Source organism: Corapipo altera, unplaced genomic scaffold (assembly GCF_003945725.1).
Source record: "Corapipo altera isolate COAL_440 unplaced genomic scaffold, ASM394572v1 1b, whole genome shotgun sequence".
In the NCBI taxonomy this organism is placed as follows: Eukaryota; Metazoa; Chordata; class Aves; order Passeriformes; family Pipridae; genus Corapipo; species Corapipo altera.
This window is the reverse complement of record NW_020884881.1, coordinates 1,739,433-1,766,312: the sequence shown is the minus strand read 5'-3', so window position 1 is coordinate 1,766,312 and position 26,880 is coordinate 1,739,433. Positions and strand designations below refer to the sequence as shown.

Below are 26,880 nucleotides of genomic sequence, written 5' to 3'. Positions count from 1 at the left end.
AAAAATTTCATTTTATCAGTACCACCTGATAAAAGTTTCCAGAACAATCTGATTTCCTGACATCAGTATAAGAAAGGAAGATTTTTAATATTCTCAGTAGCGTGTCATACTTTGTTTTGCAAGAACGTCATACGGGAAATCACTCTATATTTCAGTGGTTATTAAGTTTAGAGTAAGATTATGATAGTAAACAGACTCTTAATCAATGTCTTGCTGTTATCTTGCCTATAGACTTCATGATTGTCATCTCTGAATCTTTTCACCTGTGAGATGTGCCACACTGCACTGCCCTTAGAAAATTCTGTAGAAAGTCCTCTCCAAAGAGGCCAAAGGCTCTGACCCACAGAATACAGAAACCCTTGTCTTGTTTTCTTCTTCTAATCCCAAGTATTTCATGAAACTGCTGTTTCATGAAGAATGATGGATGAGAAAAAAGGCAGAGTTAATAAGCAGTGATGGCATTTTCAGACTTTAAGAATTGTACAAAGTAATTATCTTCAATCACTACTTCAACCCTTTTTTGCTTTTTTTTTAAATCTGTTTGTGATTTCTACTATCATTTAGCAAAATACACTAGCTGTGGGATATTTGAATCCTCTTAAATGGTTATTGAATATTTCTCCAATGAAGGTAATAATGTACATTGTTCATTATGATCATTTTTTTAAACCTTGTCCACCACAGTTCATGCCTTTTGACTTTTTTCTCCCTCTTGACTTTTTCTCACAGGTGGAGACTGGCTTCTGTCAGACCAACGGGAAAATGGACACAATTCACTGAGAAATTGAACTGCTGACCTCGGCAAAGCTTAATTTGCTGCTGTGCTAAAACTACCTCTCATCAGGCTGACCTTATTACTTTGCTGGTCTTCTCTTGCCTTCTGCTAGTTGAATGCACTTACTGTAAGTGGCTGGTTTTCTCCTTGAGACAATGTGGTGTTAGTTTCTGATAAATTTCCTATATAGTAGAGTAAGAAAACTAATAAATAAGAATAAAATTTGCCCACACTGAGAGAAATTTAGAGTTGGATATCAATACAAATGATGTTATCTTTGTCAATGACCAGCAATATCTGCTGAATATCCCATAAGTGAGACTAATAGCTAAAAAATACACATTTTATGTATTATTTGTTTAAATTAAAAGCCATGAGGCAGGTTGAGAAGAAAGGAATGATGAAAGCTGATGAGAACATGCAGAGCTTCAGATTTCTGATGATTCTATGCAGTTCTCAGAGCGATGATTGGATATGGGTTTTCTGTTTGAAAAAGCAATGTGGATTAAAGTTTCTGTGTTGGTGTGACAAGGTTTTTGTAGTGGGCAGTTGTAGGGGTGGCCTGTCAAGAAGGCCAATGATTGTCTTGCACTGGACACAGTCAGTTCCAGATGGCTCTGGACCCATCTCAGGCCAAAGACTAAGCTACCACTGAATGTGGTGGTGCCTCTGGGAAAATGTTTTTGAGAAAGGATAGAAACAACAGAAGGAAGAGGAGGGAATGTGGAGAGAATGAGGGAACAGAAATAGGAGGAGGGAATCTAAGAGAAACAGCAGAAACACTGAAGTCAGAGGGGCAAGAGGTATTCTATGGCAGAGAATATTTTCCCGAAGGCACAGAGCCTGTGAACCAAAGCAGAGGAAAAGAGCAAAGAAAAAGCACCAAAAGGAACCACTACATCCTGACTGCAAACACCACCACCCCTCTGCCATTGCCATTCCTTGCCTCATTGAAGGCATTGAGCACCACCTGTGGCCATAAGAAGGTGGGAGGTGAGGTGTCTGATGTGAAGTCAAGCTCGGGAAAAGGAGTGGTTGTTTTCTCTAAATGTCTAATGATTTTTCTTGATTTGCTTTTTGTTTCTTAATACCTGAAAGAGTAATTACATATTTATATTAATTTCCAATAAATAATTTCCCCATTTTGAGTCTATGCTGCCTGCCACAGCAATTGGTAAGTAACCTCCTTGTCTTTATCTTGGCGCATGAGCTATCTTGCTTCTGTTCTGTTGGCTCCTCTGTCATGGTGAGGGTGAGTGAGAGGCAGCTGGGTTGGTGCTTGGCTACAACTCAGAGTCAAACCCCCCCAGATTTTTTTGGTAATTATCTTTTCCATAATGTTGCTGACCTCATCAGTAGTCCCTATTCTTAAAAAGAAATGAACCTTGTTTAGAAAAATTCACCTGTCTAAACCACAGAGAAGCTAAAACTGCTATCCTCACTGTTGTAGATGCTTCAGAGACAGCTTCACATTTCAGAACACACATTCAGATATGTAGTGTTTGATCAATTGCAATGTTCTGTGAACAGAATCACACAAAAGATTCACAAGAAACTAGCAAAGAAATACTCATATTCACCAAGGTTGAGACAAATGTGATCTACATGACTCTTCCTAATGTGTCTTCTTGGAAAAACGTCCTGCTTTCTTTAAAAATATCAACTTGGACATTCTCTCTACCGTTACAAATAATAACATTAATAAACATATGCAAATAAATTGACCATCTCACTTAAGAAAAGACTATTTTTATCAGCAAAAGCTGCGAGCTCCAAATTTGGTGTGCTATTATGCTCCTTCACACTTGATTGCTTTCTTAAAGATGCAGAAATCAGTATCAGGAATTTGTCTTTATTCAGTGCAAATGCAGTATCCAACTGCAATTTTTCGAAATAATTAGATGCTTGGTTGAGCACCTAGTTTTAGTCAATTCAGTTGAATGTAATTGTAATTATGATATATCAGAAAACACTGTTTACAATGTTTATTCCTTTTTGCTACTAATCAAATTATCAAATAAATTTTAAAATTTTTGAAATCATTAGTACTTCTTAGATTTTTATGTTATCTAAAAGGTGACAATTAAACCAATAACATTAAAACACACAAACCGCAAAACTGAATGGCATTGTCAATATACAAAAAGGAACAAAGAATGAATGCAGCATGAAAATGCGACAATAAACAATCAAGCAAGATTGTTTAAAATAAAACTAAATGATAGCTTTTAAGCTCAAATTAACCACATCCAATGAATATATACTGAGTCACAAAAAACCAACAAATTGTAAATATTTATTTCACAGTCTGTGTATAAATAGAGTTTCATCCTAGACTGGTGATTACTTTGAGTTCACATAAACAGTTGAGAACAATGCTGTCTAACTGAGAATAATACAGCTTTAAGAAATGAATAAATTTAAAGTAAGTAAGGATTTCAAGCCAAATCTTAAAGAACTATAGAAAACAGAGCTGAAATGACCTTCATAAGATATCTTATCCATCCATTCATTTACTCTGAGACAAATTAGCTAGCTAAACTAAACATTTTATTAACCTGGTCCAAAAAAAATCCATTCAGTAATGCAGATTTCAGAAAAATTATTCCACATCTCAACTTTTTTTTTTTTTGTGTCAGAAAGTCTGTCCCATTGTCAAACAAGAATCATTCATTTCAGAATTTAAGCTTATTACTTCTGCTATGGACACATAGAAAAAAAATTATTTCTTCTTTGTTTCTAATGTTTATACACACATGACTCCACATTAGAATAACCTCATCCATCTTTGGTGGTCATGTTTCCTAAGCCTTTCATCATTCACACTGACATCCTTCACAACCCCTCCAACTGACCTATGTTTTTTTTCAACTTTTATGACAGTATTATCATACTTGGGAGGTGTGCTATATTTTAGAGACCATGGCAACAAGACCACTGCCAAAGTTGTAAGAACACACCAGCATATTCTCATAATTCTGCAGGGCCTGAATATCTGCCCTAACACTTCTGTGAAATTGAGCTCATGTAGTATCTCTCAAGAACTCATCAGTCTGTTAAATAAGATCTTGACACAGCTGAAAAATCCTTATTTCTGCAAAATTCCACGTGGCTTTAACTCCCATTGAAGTCTACAAGAATGTAAAACATCAAGCAAAACACAACTGCACTCAAAAAATGTGGCCTGCAACAGATGAAATCACAAGCACTCTTGAGTTATGATGTCCTGGTTCCAGTCAGGACAGGGATAATTATTGTAGTAGCCAGGAGGGGGCATGGCCTGGTCACAAAGGTTATTGTATAACACCTCATGTCAATGCCAGGAGTGGGGAAAAGGGACTATTTTTCGAGGAGAAGGGACTCCTTCTGGTAGAGAAAACATAGAGGAGGGAGCCGTCCACTGCTACCTATTATCGGGGGTTCTTTTCCATATGAATAGTTCTTTTCTTGTACTCTCTGTCATTAGTATTGTTGCTGTTACCATTCGTTTCCTTATTTCATTGCTCTTTCCAGTAAATTGCTCTTACCTCAACCCATGATCTTTGCCTCTTGTGCCTTCAGTTCTCCTCTGCACCCTGCCACAGGGGGAGAGACAGAGAGTGGCATGTGGTTTGGAGAGTTTTGGAGGGGGCACTGAAGTGGGAAGTACCATCCTAAACCATGACATAAGCAAAAGCTAGAAGAAAAGATGAGTGCAGAATCATCACTAAACTTTTAGATACTATCACAGAGGTCAGAAGTTTTTCCTGTGCTTCGTTCCTACTCAGTTGCTGAGGGACACTTTTCCATGTCAGTCATGGTCAAAAAACATGGTATATTTTGCCTTAGTTTGAATATTTTGGCTGGTTCCAAATGTAAAAAAAATGTTATGTTTACTTTGTTTTGGAAAATGCTGTTTCTGTTTCTCTGTAATGGAGAAGCAATCATCTAGCCCAAGAAAATAGAGGAAAATGTTGGAAAAACTGATGACAAACCTCTTCAAAGTTATAAATGTTTTTAAATAAGGTGGTCTGTTATTCACAATAGAGCAACTTCTGTTCAGTTTTTCAAAGAACTCTGAAGCTAAAAAGGTTAAGAGCACTGGATACCCAATGCTTTATCTTCAGGGTACTGAAAAGCACTTAAAGCCCTTTGAGTTAAAACCTGAATTAAGGATCTCTTAGAAAACATTCAGTTTCAGGACAGGAGGTGAACATGACTGGTGTGCCTAGATAAAGTCATTCTGTTTAAGCCACAGGTCTTTCCCCTCTTTATTTAATTTTGATTTTAACTTAATTTTCCTTTTATCTTACTGAAAGTCAGAATATATAATTAAAAAATACATTAATGCAAAATGGAATAGAGAATTAAATGTGAAAAAGCAGAAAAAAATTTGAATAATCCAACTATAGTCAAGGAAGACAGAATTATCATAATTGAGCCCTAAGAGCTAAAGATTTTTCAGGAAAGAGAACAAATGCTCTTTGTGCTTTTGGGGTAATTTATATATCCCAAAAAGTCCATATTTTAATAAATTATAATTAATTTTATGTAGAACAGTTTTCTCCAGGCTGGAGAATGCAATGATTTCTAGAAAACTGGCACCATCATCACATTAATGAAAGCTAAATCACTTAATAGGAATAGGCTTCCCAGTAACATCCTTCCCAAGTCATCTTTCTGTTTCTTGATGCATTTTTTGGGTTTGAAAGTAAGTATCTCACTACATTATAAAGTAATTTCAGTTCTAATTGTCTCAGTGTATTTTGACTGCAAACTTAGTGGGGTGAAGATGGGGTTTTTGGTCACCCTTACATTGTCAAACACTAAATGATACCATTGGACTTTCATTCCACTTAATGATGCCATGATGGCATCTACCAATTTCCACAGGGAGGACAGTGATGGCTGAGATAATAACCACAGTTAGACTTTCATCCCTGAAATGGAAGAACTTGAATTTTCCAAATAAACTGGTTCTTGAAGAATTCTGTTTAAAGAATTCTATTTCCTACAGAAAAAAAATCTCAGGGTTTAGTATATATCATAAAAAAGCAATTACTTTATTTAATGAAAATAACAGAACAAGAAACACTTTACTATTTTACAAATAACACAGTCTTACAGAAATAATTCCGTTTATCTGTGCTCACACAATTGCACCCTTTAATAAGTTCTATTAATGACTTTCTTGAAAATATATGCCTGGCTTCCTCTCCACTGTTGCCTACAACTGAAGCACACTTAACCAAAATTCACATGAAATTAATAGATATACAAACAAATGCTCTGACATTAAGTACAAGCACTTAAAAGATTAAACACCTCACTTTATTTCTAATTACCTAGTAGTTATGAACATTGTACTTTTCTCACAGAAATATCTTAATACATTCCTGATTTTATTCCTGTGTTTGCAACAAAAGAAAAGATTCCATGCTTCTGATGTGTAGAGGTTTCTTTTCATTATCGTGCTCCCAGGATATGCGTCACACTAACACATCAACACTTTGGGAAATTAAATAAATCAGATTTATTTTTTGCAGTAGCCTTCTTAGCCAGTGTAAGCTTATAAACATCAGTGAAGGAATCACAAAGTTCTGTAGATAGTCAGGCAGCTGAGGCTTTAGAATAAAGAACAGTGTTTCAACATTCTTAAAGCTACTTCACTTAGTATTTCACTTACAATACAGAAAAAACTACTATGCAAAGAGATAATAAATTTCCATCATTGTTCAGTTCTACAGATGGCTTTTGGGTAGCTGCCTCATTAGAAGATAAAATCCTATTGCTAAGAATATTAGCTAAGAACACAACCACATAGCAAACATACTTAATGAGCGTATTACATTTTGAAAAGAAAAACGTGCCATTCTAAACAAAGAAGCATATTTAATAGCTGCAAACAAAAATCTAATCTGCAGTATCTGTGATGATTCAATAAATATGAAACTCCTGAAACCAATGGAAACACTAACACTGACTTCAAACAGCTTTATGTCAGCTTCCAAAATTTACACTAACTGCAATAAGTCCATATATTCTACTAATATCTATCTTAATAATGCTCAAAACCCCAGTAAGTTTTGAAGTGGCCAGTAGGCACAAGAACAAATTCTTTATGAGAAACTCCTTGTATCATATATCACCTTCTTTTACAGGAAAACCTGGATATTTTAACACGTATTTGAGAGTTGCTGAACCACAGAAGTGCCACAAGCAGAGACGTCTGCAGAATCACAATGGTAGAGACTTTCTTCATTCCCTTACCTACATTCAGTTTCTTGCTTTTTCCTGGATCCTCTCCCACTTCTTTTTCTTATCCCCTACACATAGGAGAAAATTGTCTCCTGCACAAAATGAATCTTTCTTCACCCACTACCTCATTAGTGAGTTATTTAAAGGTGGCTTCTTCTGATCAGGGAGCCAGTCATGAACCTGCTCTGTGATTGAGCTACTGAAATATCAGCAATAATCTGTGAAAGTGTTCCACTGCTATCATATAACTTGTACAATCTATAATCTATACAATTTTGTCTAATAAAAGATTTATCCTCCTCTGCAAGTTTTGCTCCCTATCATAACATACCCATTAAATACTTATTAAATGTATGCTCCAATTATTTTTACATCCACATAAGCTATATCCATGTAAGTGGGTTTCAATCACATAGAACACTAATATAAAACAAATAACAAAGAATTACTTTAGTCCTTCATATGTATTTATTTCAAAGTACTCCAATTCTAGCCTCTGTATTTCAGGTTTGCCAGCAGTTACAACAAAAACTTAGGGATTCAACTGTCCTTTACAGAAGGAAAATCCTTTAAGCAGAGCTCTTTGTAGGGAGAACCATGCTATAATCATATGATTTCTTATTGAGTCATTGCATGTGAACTATGCTTATAAAGATGGAATAAGTCAAAATGCATTCCTGGAAATCATCTAGAAATTGTTAAACATTTATACTGTAATATTGTCAGTAATTTTAATAAATCAGGATTTTTGACTTCTATCAGCCTATCAACTCCTAATTTCAGATGTACTGCAAAGGATCTCTGCCTGAATTTGGCTTGTATGTATAAAATTTACTAAAAAATCAAGTGCTATCAACCAAAGCAAAGTTAAAGGAGTAGAAAAGAGCTACCTTTAGCTGTGGAGGTATTTGGAAATAGTCTTACAACAGCTCTCAAATGAAACGAAAGTTGATCCTTTTGGGAGCTGCATTATAGAGAATCTGAGTATATACTTCACATTTCACATTGTATCAGCAGCCTGTGAAATGTCTCATGCTGGACTTGGAAAATATTATACAAAGGTAGCTGCTAATGAATCCTATAGGACAATTCCTTTGCTACTATTCAGTAAGATATCAGAGGAAAATAAGGTTGGATAGAAATTTCAATATTGCTGAAGGACTCGACTGTCACTACAATGTGTGTTTTTCAAAACATACTTGAAAATCTCACCCAGTACTTTTTTTTTTTTTGAACAAAACATGGGCTTGAGACTAGTTTCCAAAACCCCTATCTAGTTTCCTGCCTCATTAAGAGTACAGTTTTCACAAGCTCCTGTGCCTAGGTATTGATTTAATTTACAAGGCTTCTATTTCTGAAAGCTTTGATTCAATGTGTTATGTTACATATATTTTTGTTGCACAGGGAGAAGTTTTGGTCTTGCTTGAGTGATTGGAAATTTGTTACCATTTTCCATGGGATCCAAATTTCAGTTATATTTGGGGCTTTCGAGAATTCCTAAACTGCTTATGAGTGTGGGTAACTGTTGCATGTGGACCCTCCTTAGAAGTCCCCACTTCAAAACAGAAGTTCAAGAAATAAGGCTGTCATGTTATTTATTTATGGACTTTCATTTTGTAATGGAAGCTTTAAACATGATTTATGGAAAGCCACAAAACAAACCAATGTTAAGATCAGAATTCTGATTTTGGGGATCTTTTTTGTTTTCTCTGCAGAGGTACTATTTTCTACTATGATATGTATAAATTGCAGCACATTTCAAGATTACTGAAAGTACTATGAGAATATACAGCACACACTTACTGGAACATTAAAAATCACCTCCTGATATAATGTAATTAATCCAATTCCTCATATTGACTGTAATATTCTCCCAGCAAAAACTGGAAATTTTCTTGAAGAAAAATGAGTAACTGAAGAAGATGACTACCATTATAAAACATTTCTTTAATTAAAAATTAAAGAAAAACAGCTTTCAGGCAAAATTTCTGACAGACTCAATTACTGTTTTGTTGACACATAAAACTGGGATCTTCTTTCATCAAAATTCTGCTTTTCTACATCTTCTTAATTTTTCTCTTTTGATTATATATAGGACAGGACATAAAAAAACTCCAATTCCTCTAGGTTTAGCATTACTTTATAAAATAATTTAATAGTAAATTTAGGAAAAGTAACTGGAAACAAAAGCAACAAAAGATGAGAGAAGTAAGATGAGAAGATCAAGTAACCATTTAAATTACTCTGGAGTGCTACTTGATGTTTCCAAATTATTTTAATTTAATTCACCTATAATGTATAAGCTTTCCATGATTTCACTTCACCATAATTTTAATTGCTAAATAGTTCTTTTACAGACATGAAACCAAGAAATAAAAGAAAAAAGAGAAATGCCTCAGTGGGTTAAAGCATAATTCCCTCACCTTGCACTCTTTCAAACTATCCAAGTTTTTTACCTAATGACAAGAGGCTCTAAAAATGTTTAATTTCTGAATGTATCCTTCACCACTTTATCAACTTTTTTTGCTGATAAATTTTTATGATCAAAACTGTTGTTTTTAAAATAAAAATTTAAAAATAGACATCATAAGAGAGGACAGACAACATTCCACCAGAAATGCTCACTTGGCAGAACTTAACAGGCTAAAAATAAGGTTGATTTCTCAAAACATTTTGATGGAAACAAAGGACATGGGTAAGTGATGCCAAACTTCTCAGCCTATATTTTCTGCTGCAGCTGGCTCTTCAGATAGCCAAATCATTACTCCTCCACGTAACCAGGTGTGCTTCAACTCCCAGCTTCATCTGAGCTCTAACTATGGGCTATTTTTATCATGCCTGCATAACAAGGTCTTAATAATATTTTTGCTTATAATCAAGCATGCTACATTAATACCCAATGGAAGATACAGGATTAGAATTTATTGAGAACAGTGATGATCAAAGAAAAGAAGCCTGTTCCAGAAAAGGTTGTCAAAAGTAAAAATGAGTATCAAGCATAGATATCCCTCTAGAGGCTTCCTGAACATGGATGGATCCAAGTTTCATTTTTTTAATTGAATTTGAATTCCAAGTGTAACTGTAAAAGACTCCAGAGACATAACTAAAACAGTTCCAAAACAGAGAAAGGGTTCTGAAGAAAACAACTTAAAGGTAGAGAAAGAAGAAAATTATTTCCAGTGGGACTTTTTTAAAGTCACTAACTGATAAGAAACAAGAAAAGGAGAGCTGTCCCAGATATCCAGGACTGCAGAGATGAGAAAGGAGAGTGAGCACAGACTGGCAGAAGACATATCTCTGAAGTACTAGAGAGAGCTGAAGTCTCTAAAGGAAGTCTTGCTGAGCCACAAATGCTCTAACTTTGAATTGGCAAGCACTGCAAATGGGATCTGGGCATGTCTCAACTTGCAGCATCCAAACATCAGCAAGCCTCAGGCTCCCCGCGTCGCTGTCAGTGACGAATACTTGTTTCCAAAGCCTGGTCTGATGCCTCCCACCCTTTAAACAACAGACGCCAGCAAGCAGCAGGGTGGGTTTTTCCCCCTATTTTTTAACCTTCTGCACGTGACAGCTCTTAATTGCGCCCGAACCCGGCCTGGGCATCCCCCGGTCCGCGGCACACTCCACATGGGTCCGGTCCCTGCCGGCACCGAGCACCCCGTTCCACGGAGGCTGCCAGGGCCTTCACCAGCTCGTCGGCAGCTCGAGGAGAGCAGGGGAAAAGCCGTGAGGAGCCGCCCGCGGGGCTGGCACGGATCCTGCCAGCGGCTCTGCACCGCCGGGACGGCCCATACTCCCCGCCAGGGGCTCAGCGACAGCCCAGTTAGACCCCTGCCTTTCCCGCTCGTGTCCTTGTCCCCGACCCTGTCCCCGACCCTGTTCCTGCCCCAGTCCCTACCCCTATTCCCGTTCCTGCCCCGTCCCTGTTCCAGTCACGGTCCCTGCTGCGCGTGCGTGGGGAAGGAGCCAGCTGCCGCCTGCGCGCATGCGCGCGCCGCCCGAGCACGCGCGGTTTGCGGGCGGGCGGGCGGAAGTGGCGCCGTGGGCCGGGCCGGGCACGCGGGCGGGCCGGAGGGACGGATCGCTGCGGGCTGGAAGTTTCTTCTCGGGCACCGAGTGCACTGAAAAGGAGTTTCTGTTGTTAATACGTCTGTGCTAATACGTCTGAGGTCTTGGTTTTAAAGATCTCGGTTTCTTGCAGCTGACCGTTTGACTCTCTGAAGCAGTTAGTTCATATCCCGAGGGGATCCGCAGTGTAGTGCAGTCGACCCGAGGTCTCTCTATTTTCCCGTGGGTTGCTGCTTTCTAGAGCTCGAAATACTGTTGAGATAATGACTGTGTAAGAATCCACTTTCCTCAGGTAACGTTTGATTATGGCCTCTTTTGCGTAATGTCGGATTAGTAAATTTTAATCTGAACTAAAGACGATTTTGGTTTGATTTTTTTTGGTCTGTTTGCTTTGGTTTGGGGGGTGTGGGTTAGTTTTTTAGTTTATTTGTTTGTTTTGGTGATTTGGTTTTTGAGGGTTTTTTTGAGAATTCTAGTTGTACTCTAGTGAAGGTAAGTGCCAGCTGTGTTATGAATAGTAAGAATAGGCTAGGACTTATTTCCCGAATAAGTGCCTGGGGTTTTGTAACAAGAGCAAGCTGAAGCCTTGCAGGTAAGGAAATCAGATGTCATGCTGCTAACTTGGTTTCTCCTATTTTAGTTAGCTGACAGTTCTTATTTTCTCCTCATGATAACTCTCAAGGAAATCATAAGTTACAAGATGAGACTCTTACAGAAATTCAGATTGCACATTTTGTTCATTTAGGGCCCTCTTGATTTCACTAAGACTGCTGTCTGACAAAAGATTTCTCTTGTTGACTGCAGGTTGAGTTTAAGGTGGTTCCGTGTTGTCAACTCTGTTCAAGGTGTAAATATTCATTTTTATGAGAAAATTTTGCATAAGCTATAGTAAGAGTGTATGACTGTCCACACGTGTGCTTTTAAAATGACACATTACCTACATTGTAATTGTTTTAACTTTTGTACAGTTAGTTTGGATATTGCACTGACTTGTATTTGTATTTACAGGGGCTTCAGGTATCGACCATTGTGACTGACCACATCAATGAGCTGCTGATGCTCGTGGCTGTTCCTTCATTCTTCACAAAACTGTGGTGAGGTTTCCTCCAGAAGTCCACACAATCATGTGGTTTATTCTTTGATTTGGAAAATGAGTTTATGTGTCCTCTACAAGTAGCACATGCTTTGATAGATGAGGAATCTCCTCATACCTTTGACTACTACAGTGTCCTTTTCCCAAAAAGGCATTAATCCTCTTTATGTCATTTTTGTGTATAACTGAAGTATTTCTTGTTTGTAGAGAAGGGAGTAAACTTTTCAATTTACCTCTCACTTCTTGTGTTTTCTTTGCTTTTGTGCTCCAAAGCTAATTTCTCATTAGTTCTTGAATAAAAGTAGTGCTCTAGAGGAGACTACAGAGGAATAGTCTGTTTTTTGTAGTGAGAACTAGAGTCAGGACTCAATGGTGTATACTTTTGTCTCGAACAAAGGCTTAAATGCTAGGTGGATCTGAGTAATCCAGGCAGAGAGGCGTTAATTACTTGCTATTCTGTGGATTAGATTGATGTATTATGATGATACACCATAAGAGAAGAACAGAACTAACTTTGACTTCCTCCTCAAATAGATTAATTCTGGAGTCAAGGTAGAGAATATTAATGTGCTTATTTTTCAGTTTTGTTTTTTGCAGCATTAAGTGCTTGCAGTTTTTTACAGTGGAATTGTGTTGTCTATAATATTTATATTTGATTTTTTGCAGTATGAACTAAAAGTGGTAAAGCTTATCTTGCATCTTGTTTATAATTTAGGATGCTAATAGGGACTCATTTTTTGGGTTTTTTTGTTTTTTTTCTTTTAAATGTGTCTTGATGAATTTTACTGAAGAAAACAGCAGAATTACAGTGTTTTAAAGAACTGGACTTGGAAGACATATGTCTTCAAATATATGAAATCTGTGATGGGACATCATTCCATTACTAGTGAAATGACTTTTCTTCCAATTTGTTATAATCTGTTGGTTCAGTTAATCTTCACTGAATCGTAGTGATTCTCCTTGCTCAAAAAAATTCTGCAGGTTCTTGGAACAATTCGTGGTTCTGACAGGAGGTCAGCTTGATCCATCTGTCATGGCTAATAAAGTGTTTTTCACTGCTAGAATGTTCTGTTTGCTTTAGACAATTATAAGGCATGTTGGTACCTTTAGTTTAACATTGTCCTTTTATGACAATGTCTTTGTATACTGAGCTTACTACCTACAAGTTTTTGTACTGAATTGTTTGAGAAACTTTGTACTGCTTTACTATGTTAATTGCCATACAAAATTTGGCTATTTCATGTTGCATAGAGAATCATGGAGGAAGGGACGAAACAGTGATGAATCGTCTTGATGATAAGAACGTATTAGCTTTTTCCATGTAGCTTAGTTTTCTTTTGTTCCTGTCTTTCAGTCATGTTGCACTGGTGTTGATGTCAGCAGTTCTGTAGTGTTTGTGGCTGTGTGGTGTTAACTTCACTTGCAACTGTAGCTTTTGGTTTATTAATGATTTTTAGTGTGCACTGAAGGGTGGTATAACAAATTTTGAGAGTTTAGACTCTGATGTTTTTCCAAACATAATTTAAGATTTTTTTTAATTAAAGTGGAAGTTAAAAAAGCCTAGAGGAAAAAGAAGGCTTACACATAAAGACTTAAATGGTCAAGTTCTTCGTACCATTCTGTTTTGCAGTGCAAGGCTCAAAAATTGCAGTCTTTAAAAGCCACTGTCTGATTCTATAAGTGCATATATCTTTGCGTTTATGCTTGAGTTTTAAGCACTGAAGTCACCAGGCTCTCAGAGCATGTATCTGGGCTGTGCTGGACCTAGAAGGAAATACTGGTTTGGTTTTTTTTTTTTCTTTCTGTGGGAACTGATGAAAAGACTGTGAACCTGAAAGCTTTTCAAGTTTCTGTGCACGATACCCAAACAGTACCTAAATGCCTAATTCAAGTCTGTGGGTGTCTGTACTCTCAAGCTGCAAATGAGAAGGATGGAGTCAGAAATATAAGAATTTTTCTCTTGCTCCTGAACCTAGAGAAAGAGGGATTCTTTGACTGCAATATTTTGGTGGAATAATGTCCTCATTCCAGAAAAAAAAAAAAAAATAAAATGACTGCTGCTTTCTGTCGAAGGTTAATCCTTGTTCAAAGCCATTTCTATTTAGCAATTGTTTTCTGATGTACTGTGGTTTGAGTTTTATGCTTTTGAGATACATGCTGCTATTCTGTAGGCAATACAGACAGTTATTGTATTAAGGTAGATTGTTCCACTGTCTGAAATATAAGGTCTAGAAAATTTGTGGGTAGAATGTCAGGGACAGGCAGAGCAGCGCATAAGAGTTAAACCCATAGCCATCCTCAGTGTTATATTTCACTTAAGTGAGATATATCATGTCGTCATTTGGGGTGTTGACTGGTGGGTTACATCCTATATACAGTATACAGTCTGTATATCCTTTCTGGTTTCTCATACAGTGTACATCCTTTCATACAATTCTTTGTTTGTTAAAATCATTAAGCTATTTGGTTGCTCCCTCTCTATATTTTTGTCACTTTAATTACTGGAAGGCAAAAGATATTTGTAATTCACAGACTTCCTCCTTCACCGTGTGCATGTACTGTGTGTCCTTCCTCTTTTAGGAGTGACCATGATGCTGTCTACTGTTCTTGCAGTCTCTATTGGTATTGTTTGTTTAACTACCCATCCTTATGAATAGCTCCGTTTACACCACTTACAGGCTTTTGTGCAGCAGACTCAGGTTGGAATGATTCTTGTCAGTGTTAAAGTCAGTCTTTTGAGAACAAAAAAGATACTTGACAGACTTATTTTCACTTTTTTACTCTTCAGGAGAGTTGTGAACACCAAGAACAGCATTAACAGTATCTTCATGTGGATTTGGGAAGCCAGTGCCTATCAGCTGATTTTTGAAAATTTACTTCTATGACTCTTAGAGCTGCATTACTCATGTCTTAGTTTTTTAATTCCAGAGAACAAGAATCTGGGAACCTCAACAGTTAGCACTTAAAACACATGGCCTTAGTTTTATATCTACAGAAGTTTAATATCTGGGGAAAAAAACCCATTTGTTTTGTACCTGAATATTAGTTACATAAATAAATTGTAGGAATGTACAGTAAGTAAATAATATGGGCAGGTCCCACTACATCATCCTTCATATGACTTCTTTTTAGAAATTCTCCTTTGTAATTTTGAAGGCACATGTGGAGTATTTGTCCCATTGAAATAAGTGGCAAAGGCTGTTTTTAAATGAAGGGATAGGAGCTACAGAATTGAGGGTAGTCATCAGAGAGATGAGTTACTGAACCTCAGTTGCTTTCTTTGCTTTATTTTAACAGTAATGTTTGAATTATAACAAAATGCTCTGTGTTGTTAGATATCTTTACGGGGAAGAAAAAAAAACCAAACAGAAAAGTCTATTTAATTGCTCAAGTACTGTAACAGAGAGAAATAGGAAAAAAAAAAGTGTTAATCTGTTATGTTGTATATCTCCCTAGCTCATTATAGTGTTGCTGGATGAAGATCAATATTGCTGATTAACTTTGAAGTTGATTCTTTCTAGGTGGAATAGATCAGCTTCTCAGCCTGCTGGAATAAAGTGTGAAGTAAATACTTTGAACTGAAAAGCTGTGTAAATCTTCTAGTTGCTCTTTTCACTAGAGGTTTAGATCCTAGTAAGCTAATGACAATGCTCTCCTGGTTCATGTTTGAAAACATACAGATAAAGGCATCATTTTTAGCCTCAGTGACATTTCACAGAAATTGTGACTCCTGCTACCTCACTAGTTAAAGCAATCAACAGAGACAGAACAGCATCTGCCCCTCTGTAGCAGGCTGTGACCACTCCTTCGGCTCAAGTACAAATTGAAACCTGTCTGGTGTAGCTGCCAGTTTTGTGCTGTCCTAGGTTGACACTGGCAGTAAGCCTGGTGCCCGCCAAAGCCTCAGGAGGATGGGGGAGAGAAAATACAACTAAATTTTGTGGGATGAGATAGGGAGATCACTCACCTATTACAACTATGGGCAAAAGAGACTCAAACAAACTAGTTTAACTTATTGTTGATCAAATCAGGATAGGATAATGAGAAATAAGAAAAAATCTAAAACCACCTTTGCCCCACCTCTCCCATCTTCTGGGCTTAGCTCCACTCCCAACTACTCTACCTCCTTCCCCTGAGAAACACAGGGGACAGAGAATGGGGGTTGTGGTCCATTCATCTCTGCCACTCCTTCCTCCTCATGTAAATTGGAAGCTAGGAAAAAACAAAAGCCAGTCATCCTATGTATAGTCATTTTGACTGAGAGATCCTTGAGCCAAAGTATTTTATTTCATGGAATGCTCATTTAGTGACTGTGACTTCTTGTTAATATCTGTTAGAAGGGGAGTTTCTTGGAAAATGGAGAAGAAGGGAAGATCATTCACGACTAGAGAAATAGTCATGAGTAAATAGTGAAGTCTCATATCTTTAGATACGGGAATGTGAAGTGGATTTTTGTTTTTTTTCTGAAGAATAAGGTATTTTTTTTTAAGAATATCTCTAATGTTGCCATCAGCAGCTATATGAATGGACTCGTATTTCTAACTTATGATCTTTCCATTTTGCAATGGTTTCCCAATTCTATTTCATTATAAATGAATATTTTGTAAGAATTCAGTCTGCCTAGCACTGAAAAAGCACTTTTGAACTGAATTTGAAATGTAGGTTTAGCTTTTATTGAGTAGAATACCCAGGTTTTATGTCCATTTGAAAGTACAGGAAATACTTTTTTTTCCTGTTCTTCACTGTCATATAAAACTGTCATTGCTAAAACTCTGTCAGAAATTAGGACTGTGGCTATGATACTGCCAGCTGAGTTTTAGAAAACAGATAGCATTTTTTCTTAGTTTATTAAAATGTACTTAAAACAGAAGATTGATAATGCTGTGGCTTTTATGTAGATACCCACTTGAAATAAAAATTGTACAGCAAAAAAGCAAAGATAACCCAAGAAGAATGAGATGACCATGTAATTAGAAAATATAGCAATAGCTACTTATTGGTAGATCACTTCTTTCTATTTCTCATATGTGTAACTTCACTGTAATAGACTATTCTTCCTATCCCTCATTCTCAGCGTTATAACACTATCACCAAAAATTTACTTCATTGACTTTCAGCACAGTGAATAAGCAGTAGTCAACACAGTTGCACATTTTCTAGCTTTTTCCCAGTGTGTTCCATGTTTAGCAACTGTAGATGCCTGTCTTATATTCTTTATTATTTTTTCATTACTGGAAAATTGATGAAAATTTTTAAATCTGTACATGAGTTTTTATTTTTTTTCATTATAAGTTGATAGACATTTTATTTTCATGCAGTCAAATTTTCTTACAGGGAAGCAATTGAATATAGAGACTTTTTATCCATGACCTTATGCTGAGGAAGGAGAAGTCTCTTCTTGGTTTCTAGCTGCATTTCTGTACATAAAATATTAACATTGTTTACATTGCCCTTTTCATTTATATGTAAAGCAATATTTTCTTGCCACTTATGGTTTTTTGGAATGCGTGAAAAATCAAGTAATTTGGATGACTGTCTATTGCCAAGGAAGTGTTACTTTCTTTCTTCTTGCCATTTACAATACTAAGAGACAAGACCAATCCCTCTGAAAATTCTTAGTCTTACATAATTAAACTTTCCTGTTGTGAAATAGATAAATATTCCCCTTCTGAGTAAACTGCAACCTCTAGTAATTTTTGATTTGGACAAGATGAGTATCTTCAGGACTCTTTATAATTTTTTATTAAGATAAAGCAGCTATGCCTGTTCAGTTGCTGAAGATCATGAAAGAACAATCTGAGACTCCACTACCAAGGCATTTGCAAAAGGAGGATTTGAAACACTTGCAAGAAGGCTGTGATCATACCAACAAATATATTCAGGTAACTGACTAGTAAAAAAATTTTGTCCTACTTTGAAATAGCTCCTGTTATATTTACAAGGCACCTCCATATTGCAACTCAGCTGGAAAGATTCTACAGCTCTGTGTCTTTGTGTGCATCTGTTGCATATCTTAAAGCAAGGGAGAATTATGACCTTGTTGAACTTCATTGCCTGTTGCTAATGCCTTCATTGTTTCACAGTCCTGCCCCTTTCTGTTACATTATCAAACTGAAATTTTATAAGAGGTTTTCATAGTTTATAAACTGTGGACCCATTTAAAACCACAATAATATGCAGAATGCTGTGCTGAAAATGGATGGGTTGTGGAAGGTCAAGTGGTACTTTTTTAAAAAAAAATATTAATAAGCACCTCTCACCTGTTAAATATCAGATATTTGAGTAATTTTTAAAGCAGTTCTCCCTTTGTATGGAGCAATGCAGTTTTATGAGAAGAAGAATTTGTAGCAGCTACCACCATCAAGATGAAATTGGGTTTTTTATCACTACCAGGTGTTCACTTACATTTTGCAATAACCCCAGATATATTTCAGATTGGAAGTACAATGCTGCTATACTAGTGAAAAGCAGAAATATTTTTTCTTACCTAAGACACATATTCTCTGTAAAATGCAGTGTCAATTCTTTAGGGTGTTCTTTTTTATCCTGTTTAACTTTTTTTTTCCTATGGCTCTTTTTAGTCATCCCTGATGCTTAAGTGTCAGGAAATAGCATTAATTGAGGCTTGCTTTCAGTCTGTTACCAAAAAACAAGGGAAAAGAAATTAAAGCAAGATAACTGTAGAAAACCTTGGGTGTCTTGAATCCTTAAAAAATGGCACAAACATTTTAAAAATATAAGCTGAAATGGTTTAATGTTTTTCTGTATCCAAAAAACCATTTTTATTTCCCCAGCTCTATATTCTCAGTTCCAGCTCTAATGCTTATCTGGCCTTGTGTTTGAGTCCATTCATGAGACATAAACTGAAGAAGACTATCCGTATCAATGGAGTGAGAGAGGATAGTTTACTGCTCTCACTCTGCACTGGATCACTGTGGTGTTGAAGAGATGCCAGGAGTACTGCACTTAGATATAGCAAAGGAACAAAACTACCCCTTTTGGAAGCAGGCAGCAGTTGAGTGTGATAGGAGGTGATTTGGTTCAGAATGATCCAACCTCCCTTAGGTTTTGTAAAGGAACGAAAGAAAACATCGATAACCAGTGCTGCTAGCAAACAGGGGTTTTATTCCTCAGGGTGTAGTTTCCTGTCCCTGTTCACATGGAGGATATATAGGGTTTCCTGCTTTGAAGAGCTATATCTGCAAGCAGCCCTGACATGGAAGAACATGGATTCTTATTCAGAAGGAAATGGTGAAGGAGACAAAAAGGGATTATAAATTAGAAAATGTTTCTGCCAAAATAAATGTTTCCATTAGGAAAGCAGAACAATTATTAGCAGACTATGATTTAAAGCGTATATGCAGTGCTATAGCTGATTGCTGAAAGGAAAAGTGTGTAGAATGTCTTTCTCAGACTTTTGCCTTATGTTAAGAGAACTACTGCTGCTGACATGGATTAGTAGGTGACTAAAACAGCTTGGCATAAAAACAGTGCAGCTGGAGAGCTGATAAAACTGGTGCTAATGCAGCATTAAATATGTAGGAAAATCCACTTCTGCAGTCTGAGCTTGAAGAAAGCCTTAGAATACACTGATGTTAGGTTATCTTAGTGGTGGCACAGCACACTCACTCTAGACTGCCAAAATAGGGATCAGATCCTGCTTTGACAAAGGAGGAAGGGCAGATGAGGATTTTATGAAGGGTGTTCTGCAAAAAAAAGCAACAAAAAACATTTGAGATGCTTCTGTCTGACTTGTGTCCCTCAGTCCTGTCATTCTTCTGAAACTTTTTTTCTTCCTAACATCCCTCTGAGAAATGCAGATTTTAAATTTGTGGAACAACTGCACAAGCAATGTTCATACATCCTCAGACATCCTGTCTGTTAACTAAACGTGATACCTTCTCTCATTAGTTCATCATCCTCTGGATTTTGCTGTGACAAAGCTGAAAATCAGCTGCCAAATCAGCTATGGAAGCAGACTGAGGGGCGAGGCTTGACAAGGAAGGAGACAGTCACTAGAGGAATTGCACATAGTCGGTTTGAGAGTGAGTCTAGTAGCATATGGAATGTGGAGGGTTTTGAAAGAAGTTTGCTTTTGAACTCAATAAGCAGTGCAGGATTTGTGGGGGAAGAGTCAATTTGAGCAAGTTTTGCAAAGGTAGTTTTTGTTGAATTTTGGAGCCCAAGTGTTTTGGGCATGTGGAGAAAGCAGTGGGTAAGTAGTATGTCTGCTGAGGAAGGTAACTAAAGCGTAGGTGTTTGGATACAAAGGAAACTGTTAGGGCCAGACTATTATAGCAAAGAATGTGGTCCAGAATTTGAAAACTCTTTGGAATATACTGGGATGTAAAAGGAAAAATAAAAAGCAGAAATAGTCAGAAAGCACTCGCTATCTCATCAGTGTATTCTGTTTGTAAATAGCATGCTGGTATGGATTGAAATTTCCTGGTAAGAAAAAACCAATATATAAACGTCAGGCGTTCCTGAGGTGACTGTTTCATTGCAAAGACATTATTAGATGAAAAAAAATTTCTAGTCTTTTATTTACCCGAGTACAGTTCAAGAGAATCTCAGCAAGAACAATTCAATATTAGTTGAAATTTTAAACAAAGTTGTAATTCTGAAACCAAGTGACAAACCTTTCTGTTTTTAGCAGGTTAGCTCCTGCTTTTCAGAAAGAAAACTGATGAGTTTTGTAAGGAACCTTAAGTGTCAAATTATTTTAAAAATCAGCATCTGCAAAATAATGTTGAGGTTTTGTGGAGTCTTAGTATTTCTTTATAAAACTGATAGTAAAATGTTGTAGAATCTGATTTGATTTCCTCCTCAATTAGAATGTTGTATAAAAAAATTTACTCTGAAATACCTCTACAGTAAAAACTCACTGCTGCATATTTTATCTTGATTTGGTTTAGTCTTAGTTCACAATATTTTATTTTATTTTTGCTTTTTAGGGAATAGTTGTTCTTTCCTACCCATTAACAAAACTCGGAGATGGGACAGACTTTTTCAAGATTGTTCTTCAAGGTACTAAATTTAAGTATACATTTTAAATTTATGGTTTTACATCAATAGCACCTGCTCTTGTGTTCAGTAAAATGTTATATTTAAAATGTTTTCTGAAAGTGTTTTTTTCCTACAAAAAAACTTATCTTAAACTTAGCCAAGTAAATTAATGGAAACAATGCAGTCTTTATATTTTAGTAGACTTCTTGTTGCATAATCTTTTAAAACACTGTCCTGGAAATGTATTAGCTATGTATGCAGCTTTAGTTGTGTATTTTCAAACTGCTTATCATAAAGGACTGAGAAAATTGCACATGTAATAGTTAGCACACAATATACATAACATATACTGTGTAAGTGAATGTTTAATATAGGTCAGTGTGTTGATTAGCAGCAAAATAGTTGTGTTTCATTCTGTTTTAATATAAACAGGTAAAAAAATTGAATTTCACCTGATTAGTCAAGTATTTGAATATCAGTAGATATACTAGCACCTTGAAAGATCTAAGTTGTTCATCATGTAATAAATATAGTAAAAATAATATGTTCCTTTTAAGTCTAAAGCTCATACCCACTCCAACCAGGAAGGTGGAGAGTGTCATTTCTCAGGTGTCTGTTGGATTCAAGGAACTTCACATTTCCTGCCTTTTCATACTCAACTTATTCCTTACAGTGGTTAGAAAATCATCAGTTGCTCCCTCTGAGTCTCCTGATTCCTGTGACTGAGCATCAGGCTCAGGTCTGCCTGGGTGTGCAGATCCTGCCTGGTGATACTGCTTGTGACCTGTGTTAGCAGAGGTGAATGAAGCTGATGGGACCCGAGTCCCTGCTGGCTTCACGGTTCTCTGAGGGTTGCTAAACCTCCCTGAATGTTGCTAATTTCACGTGACTGTTCAGGAGGGGGGGAGGAGTTTCTGCACATACTCCACAACCTGGAAATATAAGTTTGCACATCTAAATCGTTAAGGTTGTTTCTGAAACAGTGAAAGGTAGAAAACTCTTTAAAGTAACAACGTAATTTCTGCTTCAGTCCTTCTGGAAGGCTATTAATTGATATGTCAGAGTCCTGGAATATCTTCAGTTTGTAAGTTCTGCAATAGGGTCTGTTTTAATGTGAAAAATCAAATGTGACTGAGTAGTATTTTCTCTCTAACAATATACATTCAATCGTCCAAGTGGAAATCTTTGTCATTTGTATGTAATGTGCACTAGTGTACAACATGTGCACATTTTAAATGGTCCTCTTATGAAAACTATTCTGAGCAATATACCTATAGTTATCACATAAAAGCAGTTTTATAACTATTTGAAAAGATTTTCTTTTGTAGATTAATTGAAATGAAAAAGTGTTAGACTCTGTAGATTAACTTGTTTCCCATTGCTGTTTTGTTTTGGAGAAGGTATGGTGATTAAAATCATTTCTGTTTTTTTCACTCTAGGTTTGGATGACTTGTGTTCCCGGATCAACAGCATCAATATTTTAATATATGGAAAAATGGCAGAGGATTGTGCGAAAGTTATACACCATGGGGTAACAATAACCAAAAAAACCCATATTATTGTTTTAGGAATTGTTTTTCACAACTTTATGTTGACATCTTGTCATTGTCTGTCTGTCACTAAAATTAGAAATAGTCTGTTCAGTCCCTTGAAATCTATAAATATGAACTAGGAAAAAAAATTTGCTTATGAAAATTTTTTCTAATATTGAAATAAGCAAGTCTTTTTGTCCGTGCCGTTTACCTAACACGTAAAGGATCATGAATACAGATAATAGGGAAGTCATCCATTTATATTTGTATTTTGAAAGTTTTACCATTTGATAAGATAGATTTTAGAATTTAAGTGATTTAAAAGACAATTACACTGAAGCCTTTTTTTTTTTTAGAAAAAAGAAATAAATTCAAAACTATGCATACAGTTTTCTTCATTGGCTGGGTGCTGGTGTTGTGCTTTGTTGGGAATAAAAGCTTGGTTTGATTAGCTCCAGGATAAAGGACTTCACACTAAATCATAGAGTAGTTTGGGCTGGAAGGCACCTTTAAAGATCATCCAGTTGCAACCCCCCCTGCCATAGGCAGGGACATCTTTCACTACACTGGATTGCTTCAAAGCCCCATCCAACCTAATTTTGAACACTTCCAATGATGGGACATCCACAACTTCTCTGGACAAATTGCAGTCTATACAGATTTCTCAGTTCTACGGAATTTTGGCAGTGAAGCCAGGAAGGGAGGTTCCTGAACTAATTTGCTAAACATACAAGCTGCAGAATCTTTTTACATTCAAAGAACAAATCAGTTTTGTCCCGATTAAAAATACAAATCTTGAACAAGGCACTAACCAGCAGTTAGAAGATAAAAAGATCAGTGCTAAAGAGCTGAGTAGGAAACCACAACCCACAGGCAACACCCCTTAGATAGCCAGAGTGCACTAAAAACAGAGTTTGTTCTTCCACAGTGAACTGAACCTTCATGGTGCTTTCCGCATGTCTCAAATGATCTTTTAAATTTGGAAGAACCTGAACATGAGGAAACAATGATTTCTGAAACTAGCAGAGTTGCAGTTCAGCAATTATGGACTAGATTTAATTTTAAAACACTACCAGTTTTTAACTGTTAAAGAGTTACTTTAGAGAAGTCCAGTACTTTCTGTTATTTGCTTGCAATTTCAAATTTTAGTGGTTTGTAATTTCCATATTGTTCTTGGCATACTGTAACAACTTTAGCTAAGTAGCCTAGCAGGAGGAGCAGGCTATTTCCAAGAATGTGAATAACCATGCTGTCTCCTGAGAGTCTTCTCATTCTGTAACAGAATAACCATCAGGGAAAATATTGTCCTTCCTGTATTTCATGCTTTTTGAATGAGGGAAGTAGGATTTCTTTTTGCTGTTTAAAGATTTTGGTTGAATCTGATAGTTTACCTATATATGTATTGTAATACTCTTCTGTTGAAAATCCACCAATTTATGTAAATACCTTTGATTCCCAAGCCAGTTGTGAGAACTTCTTAGCTAAAGATGAAATGCAAACTAATTGATATTGTAAACTAAAATACAGCATTAAATTTCAAAGCACTATGCAATATTACAAAAATTTTTTACACGTTTAGAAACTGTAAGTCACAATCTGTTAAAACTGACTGTGAATTTGTAACAAATCTGAGAACATACCTGTTCTTTCTCCTAGTATAACTAGATTTTGAGGTTTGTGCTGTAATCAGTAGTGATTAATTCACAAAAAAGTTTCCATTTGTTATCAGCCTGTATACAGGCTGAGTCTATGTAATTCTGAAGTTCCTTCTGCCACAGGAGAACAGGACAAGTCAAGTCAACTGTACAGAACTTCACTCCTGACTCAGCAACCAAGTCCCAGAATCATGTGCAGCCTACAATCTAATAAAATGCTGAAGTGGGAATAATAGCAAGGCATAGCTTTTTAGCTGAAGGCTGATTTTACTGTTGAAGGAACATACTGAGTAGCATCAGCAACAGTGAAAGGAAAGACACATACAAAAGAGTTTCCTGAAGCTTGCGTTTGTGTGGTTTTGTATCTGGAAAGAATGAAAAAACTTTCATATATGTTAGTCGGGTGGTGTCTTCAGAGATTCAAGGCATACTGAGTTATGGAATTGTTTTGACACATTTTAACTTAGCTCTGAGTGTAGCTTACTTCTAGGTGACTTCCTAGTACTTTTTAGACAAAATATACATTGTATTCCCATTTATGATGCTACCTAAAAATCACCATACCCTACGTAGTGTCATTGTGTATTAAACTGTCTGATTAAGCTTACATTTTCTGCAGACATTTTTTCCCCTATGTTTTAATAACTAAATACATCACTGTCACTTGATCTAGCAGCCTTTCTTTTTCTTGCATGAAGCATTAAGGTTTTGGATCTTAAATCATTTAGAGTAGCATTGTCAGATTGCTGAAATAGCAAAAAAAGAACCGTCATAGGACAGTATTTGGCTAAAACTGTCAACTTTAATCAAAAAGCACTTTTATTTGTTGTAATCAAATAAACACATGAACAAAAGTAATTCAGTAAAAGTTTATGGAAGTGCTTTTGGTAGAAGCTTGAATAGAAATAGAATCCAAGTCTAATATGTTTATCAGAGTGGATCACACTGGTACAGACCTGCTGTACAGTTCTTATAGCAAGGAAGCTGACTATAAAGGAATTTTGCATTGTATCAGATACCTTTCTTTAATCACATCTGATTTCCTAAATGTATTTTATGTATTTTCTATCTTCTCCTACTTTTTCTTTTTTATTTGGTGAGGCTGCTGCTAAAATCGTGAGTTGCTGCTGGGACTTGAATCATGTGCCTTTTAAATCCTCCTTTTCTTGTTCACTTTGTGGTGTCTGAGGAACTTTATACTGAAGTGAAAGTGCAGTTATAATTGCTTGATGTACCAGAATCTCAGAAGTTATGCCAGATAAGTTTATAATGTCTCTTTTGCTACCAGAAACCTACCTATTGATTGACCCATGTATTTGACCCTTAAAGAAGAAATTGGAAGATGTTGGTCCAAACAAAACAGAAAATATTTACAAGGAGAGTTTTTTCAAAGGGCAGCTGTAACTCAGTGAGAAAGAAGCTCCAAGAAAAGAGGGTTTTGTCACTGCTGATTCAATGTGTGATTTCTTTTCTACCTTAGTTAAGCTTAAACAGAAAGGAGTCAGTCTTCAGTGTATTCAAAGAGAAATGATTCTTTTGCTTTATTCAGTTTGAATCTTCCCCTCTAGACCTTGTCAGAAATAGCACTCAGTCACAGTAGCATCAAGAGTGCAAAAATTTTAGCAGAATTTGAAAAGAAAAAAGCTTGCTGACATTGGTTGGAAATATAAATTCCATGGGTAGAAGAACCAAATTAGTTTTTACAATTTGTTTGGTATTTTTGTTTCTTCAGTGTCTTGAGAGTTTAGGGTGAAATTTCACATCACATACATTTAAAATAGAGCACATGATACAGTCTGTGTAATTTTCTGTATATTATCCTGTCCCCATAGGACACCTTCATAGTTGCAGGATTTAAGGTGATAAAATCGCCTACAGCGAGAGAGGATGGCAGACATGGTTGTCACCTGGAGGTGTCTGAAGAAGACGGATCAACCATTTACGTACGTTGGTACCCAGTTTTTTTTCTTTTACCTCCCCCTCCCCAAAATACTAACGTGAACATTTTGCTCTATAGTAGAAAAAACATAAAATCTATTAGAAACTAAAGTGCTACAGATCATTTTACCTTGTTCATCAGGAAACAGTCAAGAAACATTTGTGTGTGTGTGTGTGTGTGCATGCGTGTGTGCATACAGTTTTATAACAACACTAACCAAATTATTTCCCACTCAACTACTTGTTGAGTGCAGAAATTTGGCTTTAGTTGGCTTTAGATAGATTCCCTAGAGCTGCTTAAATCACTGTTGGGCATAACACATTTCAGTAATGCAGACAAGGTAGAGGGTGCAAGAGTGGTTTCAGGTCTGTAATTTTTAGTTTTCTCAGGACTATGGGTTTGTACTGCTTTGCCTCACATCATTAATTGTTGCCTTTGAAATACATGAATTCCTAAATTCTAAATTCCTAAATTTTAAATTCTAAATCTGAGTAAAAGATTCATTCTTTTGTACTATTCTCACATTATTGATGTTCATTTTTATCTGTATAGTTGTTGTCTAATTAAATTTTAAG

The 26,880-nt window shown here is 36.3% G+C and overlaps 1 protein-coding gene across 10 annotated transcripts in view; it reads left to right on the top strand.

The window, feature by feature from the left end:
- Nucleotides 1-11,038: 11,038 nt before the first annotated feature.
- The window catches only part of POT1 (protection of telomeres 1), an 85,199-nt gene continuing 69,357 nt past the window's right edge, over nucleotides 11,039-26,880 (top strand). For 5 of the 10 annotated variants that reach the window (XM_027639686.1, XM_027639680.1, XM_027639687.1 and 2 more), the window contains exons 1-7: nucleotides 11,039-11,372; nucleotides 12,089-12,174; nucleotides 15,695-15,806; nucleotides 17,922-18,055; nucleotides 21,128-21,200; nucleotides 22,619-22,710; nucleotides 26,199-26,309. In XM_027639686.1, coding sequence (XP_027495487.1) covers nucleotides 17,933-18,055; nucleotides 21,128-21,200; nucleotides 22,619-22,710; nucleotides 26,199-26,309 — 399 coding nt within the window. In that variant the 5' untranslated portion in view covers nucleotides 11,039-11,372; nucleotides 12,089-12,174; nucleotides 15,695-15,806; nucleotides 17,922-17,932. Of the gene's footprint in view, nucleotides 11,373-12,088; nucleotides 12,175-13,102; nucleotides 13,187-15,694; nucleotides 15,807-17,921; nucleotides 18,056-20,844; nucleotides 20,869-21,127; nucleotides 21,201-22,618; nucleotides 22,711-26,198; nucleotides 26,310-26,880 lie in introns of those variants that run through there. The other 5 variants (XM_027639682.1, XM_027639683.1, XM_027639681.1 and 2 more) reach the window with 5 other exon arrangements.